General features: G+C 38.8%; 1 protein-coding gene across 4 annotated transcripts in view; it reads left to right on the top strand.

The window, feature by feature from the left end:
- LOC136448143 (cytospin-A-like) overlaps nt 1–12,102 on the top strand; it is a 71,847-nt gene that overhangs the window by 45,094 nt on the left and 14,651 nt on the right. For all 4 annotated transcript variants that reach the window (XM_066447312.1, XM_066447337.1, XM_066447328.1 and 1 more), the window contains exons 12-14: nt 628–703; nt 5,379–5,744; nt 6,587–6,680. In XM_066447312.1, the coding sequence (XP_066303409.1) occupies nt 628–703; nt 5,379–5,744; nt 6,587–6,680 (536 nt within the window). The remainder of the gene's footprint in view (nt 1–627; nt 704–5,378; nt 5,745–6,586; nt 6,681–12,102) is intronic.

Below are 12,102 nucleotides of genomic sequence, written 5' to 3' on the forward strand. Positions count from 1 at the left end.
GTGTATGTGTGTGTGTGTGTATCTGTTTGCATGTGTGTACATTGTATGTGTGAAGGTTCTCATTGCCTGTAAAACAAAAAGTGCGGAAAGCAGGACAAAAAATAGTTGGGGGCACTGACCGGATTAAACTACTTTATGACATACCTTGCTCCCCCCCTCCCGTACATGGTACAATCCTGATTGTTACAAAGACAATAGTAGATAGTTACAACAGAATGGATTATGAACCATGATACACATTGTACTAGAATGCATTCAAGGTATGTTGCAAGGATTATGCCTGTGCTTGTGTGCAAATATTACTAAGGAATACACCTTCAAATGGATCATATTTTGCAGTCCTACAAAGCATGCTTATACAACTATCTTCAAGTTGGTATGCCTGTTGTGGACTCATCACGTTTATAGACTATAAATACATTTGTATATTGGTACATGTATTTGGGCCATGCATTTGGTGTGACCATATATTTCATGTATCTCCACAACATACAAACTTGAGAGTTGCCACAAATTGATAAGTTTGAATCAAATCAATTGTTGAAACTTGCAAAGGGAAATCTTTAGGTTTTGAACCTTTGAAAATCATTTTCTACCCTACAATAAGACTTTCCACCCTCTCCTCAGCTTGATCAGACAACAGAATACGACGATCGGAAGAGGATACGCGCTGCCTTGCGGATCCTACGGAAGAAGAAAAGAGGTGCGTGTCGTTCTTACTCTTGCGTAGAAAATGCCGTCGTGCCGACAGACCGTCCCTGTGTTTGTTTATGTTGATATTAACATGTAGACACAATAAAATAGTTGACATACATGTGCACATGACTAGCAGAGTATTTGGTGCATCGGAATGGTGTCATTAGTTTATGGGGTACTAGGCAACTGAACTAGGGAACAAGTGTTGGAACTGTTGCAATTGTTTGTCAAGAATAAAGATGTGTCTTATGTACATGTACACTTGTGTCACCTCACTGAGGATGAACTGAACTGACTGAAATATGTACATGGCTATTAATAGTATTATGTGCAAGGATGACTTCAACTTACGTTTTTCACAGTTCTATTAAATTTCAAACCAGGATTTTTTGCTCATGAGGAAAAGATCTTCTTCCACAAGTTACACACTAATAAGTAAACCATGCTTAGAAAACATTTAAAACACATTCACAAGGCAAAACACATCAACAGCTCTTTTCCTTAAAACTCTACACTAAAAGGATTGAAATTTGCATTATACCAATTACTGCACAGGAACCTAAGACCCTTACCATGTCCTGCTTATTGTAATTCTTAATCGCCGACTTTGTGGTATTTGAGTCTCATTTCACAGCTAGTGAATATGTTCAGCTCTTGGTATAGGGCTAGTCATTTGACTTAAACCTTAGGCTTTATGCTTGATAGATCAACACTTACATGTATGTGGAGGAAATACCTGCATATGATTCTAAACTTGACAAGAAGTCATTGGTTGACTTGCTGGCTTTAAACAAAACAAAACAAAACAGAAAAGATTCTGTAATTTATCTAGAGGAAAAGAGCTTGTAAAGTCCTCTCCCTTCACAGTTACTACCAGCATATCAGGCTACTAGAAGAAACAAGAGTTCCACGACCTCATATCTCCATGAACAATTCTATTCATGCAAATGACTTATACATTTGCATAATATATGCTTGGTCACACCTTTATCTAACTTACATGTTGCAATATTGACAGTCCTATAATTTTCCAATTAGATGAATTATCGTGTTTTGCATTAATTATGCATATTAGGAACTTTATTTGCATAATTGGTATCTGTTGATGCTCCACTTTCCATAAACTACATATGTTACATGTATTTGAGTCTGATAATGGAAAACACTGTAAATATGGATTTTCCTCATTAGCTATGCAAATTAAGTCACAATTAGCATAATTTGCACTTCATTATGTATATCTCTGTCTAAGCTACCTGCTTACTAAGTATCATATTGACAGTCCTATAATTTTCCAATTGGATGAGATATGGTGTTTTGCATTGATTATGCAAATTAGGAATTTATTTGCATAATTGGTATCTGTTGATGACCCACTTTCCATAAACTACATACGCTACATGTATTTGAGTCTGATAATGGAAAACACTGCAAATATAGATTTTCCTCATTAGCTATGCAAATTAAGTCCCAATTAGCATAATTTGCACTTCATTGTGTATATCTCTATCTAAGCTACCTGCATACTAAATATCATGGAAATCCGTTGTTCCTTTGTTCAGTTATTCTCCTTAGAAGATTTTCACAAAAACGCCCCTGCAGTTTCAGAGGAAGCTGCTAGGGGGCCCAAACATACACCACTTCTTTATTACATCACAAGCTATCTGCCATCCGAACATCAAGACCACAGCACGTCCAGGTCAAAAGATACAAAAATTGCAATTCTGCTGCAGTACCAAGGTCACATACCAGGGGGCCCAAAATCGACCTTAAATTTCGGCTTCACAACACCCGCCCACATCCCAAATATCATTGTAATCCATCAAGAGGTTCTTGAGTTATGCTGACTGGAGTGGTGCGGAAACACAAACATACACACATACATACATACACACATACACACACACACACAGACAGACACACCCAAAACAATATCTCCATTTTTCATGGAGATAAAAACTAACAAAAGAGACAGTTACGATGGATTATGTTGATCCATTGTAGCAACCACAAATGTTAAGGTTCCTTTCACTTAAAGAAAAATAGGGATCTTGTGGTCAAAGAAATCATACACATAAAGATGTGTATTTGAAATAAAGCGGACATTTGGTCATAACATCAATTTTTAAAGGTGATATCCTACAAAATTTCTCTAGGAAGGAAGGGGATGAGTGATCCCACATATTAGTCAGTAATGGAACAGTCTTAAGAAGGTACCTGACCGTTAAATAAGGACGAAGCCCTGCCAAGAAGGAGTGACGCCCTCATGGCTTTCCATGACTACTAATGAAGTGGGTTGTGTTGTTTTAATTTAGTTCCCTGTCAGGTAACTGCACCATAGATTGATTTTATCGCAGGTTTCCACCTGTTGTGGTCAATCTGTAATGATTTCCTTGGCCAAGGTCCCAGAAATCCAGTTTGGGTAGCGCGGGAGCAAAGCTGCAGAAAGCATGCATGCATGACAATTTGAGGGTTTTGTACGGAGGCATTGTGAACACCTAGAGGCAGGTGAGGTAGAGTTTCTGAATGTCTCATTCATTGGAATGTTATGTTATGTCCAAGCCTACTTTCATTTTGTTTTTGTGTACTGTCTTGAAATTTAGACTTCATGTGTTGTCAAGAAAACGGAAGATTATCAAACACTGGGTAACCGTTGTGTTTTCTCGTACTCACAAATGAAGGTACATTCGTTCATTTTGTAACAGATTGGCCATTTCTATAACAGATAGGGGTTACACAGGGGAAAAAACAAATATTGTCTTTATAGGAGTTAGTTTTTGTTAACAATATTGTTTGATTGCAACCAAGGAAACCGAAGATTTACAGCTAGCATTGTTTATTTTCTTTATGATGTTATTTTGATAACTTGTTCTAATTCAATTATTTTGTGCTACTAATGTTTTAGTCTGGGCCACTATTGTTCTGCAGCATACTTTATGATTTTCCAAAAATACATGGTGAACGGCGTACTTAAATTACACATTTAGACTGTCAGTAACCTGAAGTGACCACAACTCTGTCATCATAGACTGTCATTAGCCATTTAGAATTCAACAAATTGTTACCTTGTTGCTTCATGGCAATCGTTTTGAATAATTGATGAGTGGCATGAATTTTTGATAGGGCTCATGACCCTAAGAAACCAATTTTCCATGTACAGAATTAGGATCGTAAATACAACCTGTCGTGCGGTGTTATGTTGTGAAGCCAACGCTGAGGCCACAGAAATTCTATTTACAGTATGACTGGTAAATGTTTCTTGGAACGCATCCAAAAAGGGTTAAGATAAATGGGAAAAGAGCACTGAAGGGTGATGTACAAGTAGGACTTAAAAAGGAGAGGGGGAAGTTGTCCAAACAAAATGTTTTTACTGTATTTTACACAAAATGAGATAAAATGCTTGATTAAAGAAAGAAGGACTTCACAGAGCCTTTTAGCAAGATATAAGAGTTATGCTAAATTAGAATGCTTGCAATTCCTGGAAATGACTACTAGTATGCTGTGTGCTTGACGAGGAATACTTGTAACGTGCAAATATACAACTAACTTTATGATAATTCCACCAGGGGACATAATTCCACCACCATGAAAAGATACATCCAAACAGATCTCCAACCCAACGTCCCCCAGTATAATGCACTCCTGTATATCTAAACTGTGCATACCTGGGGGATGCTGCACTAGAGATCTGTCAAACCCACTGTTTTTCAAAGTGCCGGGTTTATGTAACCCGGCGGATTAATTTCAATGGAGGTTATATCAGAATACATTTGGGTAAATTCTGTCCTGGTAACATGATTGACGTCAGATGGCTTTTGTATCGTGTACAACGGCTTTCAAGTGCCTTTCAATTTTGATAAGGCCACACCAATTTAATTTCTTGGTTAACAGATTTTTTTTTAAATTTTAGCAAAAATAAAATCATGAAAACAGAAGGCTGGGGTGAGCACTTGCACCTGACCCTGTTCACACCCTGAAACTGTGTTCACCAAAGTACAGACTTTCCTCTGAGATTCTGTTTTCATGTTGATTTTGGAATTTAGCATTTTTTCAAAAACCGATAACCAAGAAATCAAATTGGTGTGGCCTAAGGGACTGATCCATATAAATGGTAGACAAAGTGCAGCAGCAAGCTATGGCACAAAGCTCTTAGAAAACCTCTTATCTTCAAGACTGTAGTATAATGTGACCTTTTCTACTCGGCCAACATTCAACAAAAGAATTTGTGTAGTATCAAATGTCAACAAAAAGCTTTAAGTTCTGAGAATTACAACAAATGTGTTTCACTTTCTTTGCACGAGTGACAAATACGCATGGTTATTTCAGGTGAAGTGGTCATATTACTGTAAATGCAGAAATGTTCACGGTGGTTTTAAATTTCATCCAATACTGTAGCAGTGTGTGACTATAGCGCTGCTGCAAACTTAAAACCACCGCGAACACTCCATTTTCGCCTTAGCGCGAAAAAAAACCCACGCAAACTTAAATGCATTTATAGTACCTTGTGCTGCAACTCAGTCGTTTTTAACTAGATTTTGAGACTCAAAAAACTCAGGTGAAATTCTTGATCTTCAGGGATGGTAGTTTTCTTCAGTCTTGACTTTGCAGGTTGACCACATCCTAAATGTGCCAGGAAAAATCTGATGTTTCTAACCAGTGTATAATTTCATTGCACATTACAGAGGGTCTGTTGAACCACACAGTGTCCAAAGTGCTGTCCAACCTGCAAGACAATCAGAGTAAGGTCACCAACAACCACATCAAAAAGGACGACAAGGACAAGAAGAGTCTCAAGACCACTGAAGCTTTGACTAAGAGATTCTCGGAGAAGCCTGCAGAAAGACTGAGCTCTCTGAGACAGGCAGACAAAAAGAAGGAGCAAGATCAGCTGAACTCGAGGCTGAAGGCAAAGGTGGACAAGAGGGAAGAGAAACCACACAAGAAGGAAGAGAAGGACAAAATGTCGACTACCGTAAGAAAAACAACAACCACTGGGTCTGGTGGGAAGACAGAGACAACCACCACAGAGACGGTAACTGATAATGGTGGTAAGAACGGCTCATCCAGTACTAGATAGCCTGGATGCCAGAGCCACAATCTCCGAAACATCTATCGTGTGGATAGATAGATAGTTTAGAGATTGGGGGTCTGGCATCAAGGATAAGTATTGTATTGTCTTTTGAAATTTTTTCCTCTCTACTTTGTCCAGTCTCATGATTCGCCAGGTACCCTAAGACTAATCAATTTAAAGAGATCTACTAATGCAGTATTGGGATGTCCCTTTAGCTCAACTGGCAGCAGCCTCACAGTTGAGCTCCTGGTTCTCTCCAAGCAGAGGTTGGTGGGGAAGATTGTGACCGTTTTATCATATGCCCCTTTTTTGTCTGCTGGTGGGAGAGCTGACAAAAACTTCCCCACCAACCTCTGCTTGGAGAGTAGGTAACTAGTAGACCCCTATTCAATCCTGGGTCAGGACATATTGGTTGGGGCTGCACTCGTCTTTTGGAAGGGACGTAAAAGAGGGGTTCCGTATTTGAGGAGGTGCCTCAAGCATGTTAAAGGGGAACCTCTCCCTGTAAAAATATACCTAGTCTAGTACCCTGCTACTGAAACAGAAAGGAAACTTGCTGCCCTATGTGCCACTAGCTATAGGCACTATAAGGGTCTCAACAAACAACTGCAGCATCAGTAATCCCTGAAGTATGCACACTTCAGATATCCAGGTGTTCAAGACATTCTTGAAAAGTCCTTGGTTTAATGTTGTGGGTGCCAGACGGAATTGTGTGAGTTGACATTACTGTTCATCGTTCATTACCTAAGTCATTGTTATAATTATCTGTTATCATGACCATAGCTTTATCTTGTCTCAAATTTGTCTTATTTCCTACAGGTGGTAGTGTGCGGTCCAAGACTGTAGTCACCAGTCAGACCAAGACCTGGGGTGGTTCGGGAGGAGCCGCTGCACCTGGTGCCAAGATCGGCAGGTAAGACATCATACAGTACTATTTACTTCACTCAGAGGTAGCCTACATTAACATTAATCTGCCAGGTTACATAAATCCGCCACTTTGAAAAACAGTGGGTTTGAGAGATCTCTAGTGCAGTACCCTCCAGGTATGCACAGTTTAGATATACGGAAGTGCATTACTGGGTATACTGGGTGACGTTCGGTTAGAGATTGATATGGACGTATCTGTTCAGGGTGGTGGAATCATGTACCCTGGTGGAATTATGTTTAGTAGATGTTATCACCTGGTATGCTGTGATCTTGGCTTGATGTATTGTTTTTACGATGCCTTAGAGCAAGGATAATTTGAATTCTCTACATACCAAATGCCAAAGCCAACGACATGAAAAAACAACAACAATCAATGAATGACCTCGTGTGATAACATGTCTATGAAAAAGAATGGAGTTCTTGACATCAAGTGTTGTTTTTACGATGCCTTAGAGCAAGGATAATTCTCTACATACCGAATGCCAAAGCCAACAACATGAAAAAACAACAACAACCAATGACTTTGTGTGAAAACATGTCTATGAAAAAGAATGGATTTTTCTTGAAGAGCCCTAATGCTAATGTTTCCTGATCCATTGAAGGTATTGTAAAGAATATGCAACAACATTGGTATAGAGCGGGCAATTTCTATATCACTAGTCATGCCTTGTAAGTGGTATGTTTCTCTTATTAACACAGGTGTTTGTGCATTCGTTGGGTGATCTGTGTAGTAAAGGTATCAACTTTCACAGGGTCTACAAATACAAGACATTTACTCCATCTACAGATTAGCTGTACAAATTATCACAGCTTACTGTTCCTTTGTTTACATTTGTAAAACATATATTGTGATAACCTGATTAGAGGCTACATTTTTGGGACTGGTACACCAGGTGTTTTTAAAGGAGGTTGTTTGTTGTGATATGCAAAGAGAATTTGCAGGGGGAGGGTTGATGTATTTATCATGTCCTTATCAGGTCAATTATCAGAGATTATCTCCCACTTGCTAATTGATAATGGTGCCAAAGGTGATTATCACCGGTCGTTAAGCTGTTAATTATGTAAACAAGGACAGTATTCCCCAAAGGCAAGGCCAGGGACTTCAAAAACTTCTTGAGTTTTCAACTCCTTGAGGCTTGTTTTTGAAAAGGCCAAAGTTGGAAGGAGAGATGGGGGGATTGGCTGAACATAATATGCTTGATTCTTACTGGATGGTTGGCTAACCAACATTCAAAGTCTTTCGTACCGAACAGTTTCAATGGTTAGATTATTAACAGCAGTCACTGAAGGTTACTAAGTATGTAGAAAAAGTACCAAAGCTGGGAAATAGTTTAAAATCTTTATCTTAACTATTACAGAGAATTTGTCTATTCCTAGGGATCAATATTTTCAGATATGTTTACAATCAGCTAGTTGTCTGTATTTGTATGGGAAATGCCAGTATAAGGATAGAAGGTAAATTTTCACTCAAACTTCAGAGATATAAGCCCCCAAATGACTTATAGCTTCCAGATGGGATCTATCTTAAGTAAAGATTGTCTTATTAGCATATCAGGAAGCACGGCTTTCGAACTTGATGGTCCAGAACAAAAAGAACACGCATACATTTGTGTAATTCCTTCCCGTTTGTATCAAGCTCTTAGTTCCGCTTGTGGAGCATGGCAATCTGCAAACAGGCATCACACAAGCCACTGTGTACTACTCCCACACTTATCCCATCTTTGTTGGGCCTAAGTAAGCAAATACAGCTGACAATTTCAGACTCAAAACCTTACATGTAAGTCTTTCACAGTCCAGTGTTGAACATCTATATATCTATTGCATTATTCTCATAATAAAAACATCTAAAATTGATGAAAAATCATCCGAAGTTCCAAGGAGGTAATAACCCTATATTGTTCTTCAGTTCTGACTTTTTCAGACTCAGAATTTCGAAATCTTATCTAAGAATTGTGAACAAAAAAACTTTCAGTAAAATAGTTGTTGCCCTTCCTATAATTTTCCTTTTTGGTTATTGTGTTCTAGAAATAGAACTGGCAAAAAGGAAAACGTCTCAAAGTATCGATGTTTGATGTAGTCTGTACTTTGGTGGTCTTCCTATTCTGTGATCAACCACTGCCCTCCCATGTGGAAGAGTGGCGATGAAAAGAGGAAAATATGCGTAGCCATGTCCCACTGTGGTGGCTTGTACTACAGTGTATACACAACAGGGCATGACAAAGGCTGGGTCCCTGGAACTGTCTGTATTGTCTGTCAGGCCCTGCACAGAAGCAGCAGAGGGTAGCTTCATGATTTACAGACATACACAACAGGCTGACCAGCTGTGCTGGGCGGAAGTCAGTTTCCAAAGTTGAGAAGCTGTGGCAGTCTATAAATTGGGTATTGTCAGTAAGTGTGTTATCTTTCAGCGAAAATCATAGAAATTTCTAAAACTGTTTATCAAAAAACAAAAACAACATCAGCCTGAGGATAACATTGATATTGTTGTAATATGATAATGTTTTCTCATTAAACCGGTCTTGTACAAATACTACAATTCATGCATGATTATGAAAAGATATGGGATCCTTAGGAGAGAAAGAGAGGGATGTACAAAAGACATCTACTTGGGTACTGAGAAACCCCAGGCAACCCTCCATATTGTACCAGGACATCATGCGGGATTCTGTCGGCTGGCTTTGCATTTCCAGAGAACTGTGGTGTTCTGAGTCAGCGGGGTTGATCCCCCCTCGTATTGTTGTCCCAGAAAGGCTTACCCCTGTGTCCGACCCGCCTCCGCACTTTGTATCTGGTGATGAACAGTGACGGGAGACCATCAGGATAGCTGTTAGCACATCGATCTCAGACAAGGTACTTGTACTTTGTCTTCTCTAGCTTGTCTTTTCTGTGAAAACTTTGCTTTTGTCTCAGTCGGTGTCTGACAGTTGTCTGTTGTGAGTTCGGTTCCTTTCATTTTCTACCAAAGAGAAGTTCATGAGCTGTAATATACCAGACGAAAGTTAAATGTTGTAACTTGATTTAGTTCTGCCCCTCAGAAAGACGTTTTGAGGCTTCATTAGATGCACTGTTGGAACAGGTGGTTGCTGGGAGACCTTTTCAGTTTTAGTTACCGCATCTGCAAATTTTCAAAGGGCTCAGCTGGATGATTCATGAAAAATTCTATGGATAGTTTTTAGTATTTATTGATTCTTATGTTCAACAATTCTTTGGCAGTTATTTGCATTTAGAGAAATTAAAGACGCGGAGACAAATCTATGTAGTCCAGCTTAGCTGTTGTATAAAAGTGCCACTTTTTAAAACTTACCTACTAAGTCATTTTCAGCAAGTTTGGCTCAATATGCTGTCTCAATCAATAATGCTTCTCCAACATTTGAAGTGAAATACAGAAGTCTGGAGCATTCAGTTAGAAGGGAATTGATGTGAATTGGTTGTGTCTGTTTGAGGTCAACCTTTGTCCTTTACATTCAAATAGAAAATCTTAGGAATGAACCAAGAAGGATAGAAAGGGGAAAGGGGTGGGAGAAAATGAACAAAAGTCAAAAAAAGACAAGGAGAAAGTTATTTTTGTAGAAAAAAAAATAGTTGCCATGAAAATAGCATGATGACAGAATTAAGGAATTGCACAAGCTGTCGGTCGGGTTGGGGCTGCACCCGTCTTTCGGAAGGGACGTAAAATGGGGGTCCGAGTTCAAGAAGGTGTGTTGAACATATTAAAGGGGAAAGGCTAGCAACCCCTCCCTGTAGAAATATACCCTGCTGCTGAAACAGCAATGAAGCTAGCTGCGCATAACAAGGGTCTGAACGAACCAAGGAATGATATCCCTCCCCCCTAAGAGTTTCTGAAGTGTCCCTAGGTTTCCAGTGACCTGCCTAGGGTGGCTGTATGTGACAAATTACCATTCCCCAGGCACTGGACATACTTTGCATGTGAAAAGCTTAGGGATTGACTTCTTAAGTCTGTATGGAAACCTTTATTAAAGTCCTAAATCCACTGGAAGAGGGGATAGTTCTTGTGCAGTCACAGGGAAAACCCAAGAGAAAAGTTGATGTAAAATAAGAAATGAAAAGTACAATTTGATATATGCCAAAAATAGTTACTCAAGCAACTTGATAAATCCAGTTTATCAAGTTGCTTGAGTAACTATTTTTGGCGTTTCTAATTACTGGATGTCTAATCTTCATCAACAATTTAATATAGTCCAAAATACTAGAACATAAGTAAAAAGAATTGATGATTGATCTTTCATGAATTATTGTATTGTAGCTTTTACTAGTTATAGAAAGAACTATAAAAGAGTGTGATGAAAAGAATGAAACTAGGCAAAGTTCTCTAAACATGTCTTTGCATAGTTGATACCGTTTCTCCTTTATAAAACCTCTCAAACATTCTCTGAGCAATGTCAGTCTCTTAGTCTTTGTTTGGTCTGTATACACAGTGTAGCCTAACCCCCCACTAAAGATAGCATGACGGTAAGTCCTGTGTCTCTAGTGCTTTTGTTGTGGATGGTCGTGTTTGCTTTTGCTGGCTAGTCATACAGGTCTCATCCATATGGATGGGAGACAAGGATGGCTGAGTTTGTATGACATGTTTACAAACACAACTTTCCGGTAAACTATAGTACTGGAATAGCAGTGCCCCGCAGGCAAAGCCTAAGTAAAGATGGTTACATCTTAGGCTGTTACCCAGTCAGATTTTAGTTTGTGTAGTCACACTGAATTGTTACATATTCAGAAAGGCATGTTACAATTAATTTGTTCCTACAGTCTTTATAGCTATCATTTTTTAGGGGGAGGGGCAGAGAAGTTCTCATAAATTCAATTCCTGACAGTCAAAAGAACCAGCATGAACGGGTTGTGTAGTTGAATGAGATCCTATTCTTCAGCCATCTGTTTCTGTTGAATAAATCACAAGAAGTCCACATGACATGTGGTTGACTTACACAATGTGCCGCTGGAAGTGCTTATACAATGTGTACAAACACACAATTGGCAGTCCGCATTAGTAATGCAATATCCATCCTTGTGTCTTACAATGTCATTTCATTTCAAGGAAACTTCAGGAGAAAAAAAATATACTACTGGCTATCCCAAGTACAGTTGAAGAACCCTCATTTTGGTTGAATAAGGAGAAAACATTGATTAAAATGTGCACGTAACAGTTAAAAAAGAAAGAAAATGCAGCACAGATTCCTCTCTGTTTCTTCATCAAAAACTATAATTATCTCTAAGACTTCCCTTAACTTGCAAATTTCTCATAAGTTTGAAGCAAGCAAGCAGAAAAAAAAGTACAAACGAAGTAGTGTGATTATAGGATCCTTTATATACTGGTGTATTTGTTTTAATCCAGTTCATTCATATGTTAACCAATGTAACAGTATTCTGAATCCCTGCTCTTGTTAGAAACGTCA

This window comes from Branchiostoma lanceolatum, chromosome 1, assembly GCF_035083965.1.
Source record: "Branchiostoma lanceolatum isolate klBraLanc5 chromosome 1, klBraLanc5.hap2, whole genome shotgun sequence".
NCBI lineage: Eukaryota > Metazoa > Chordata > Leptocardii > Amphioxiformes > Branchiostomatidae > Branchiostoma > Branchiostoma lanceolatum.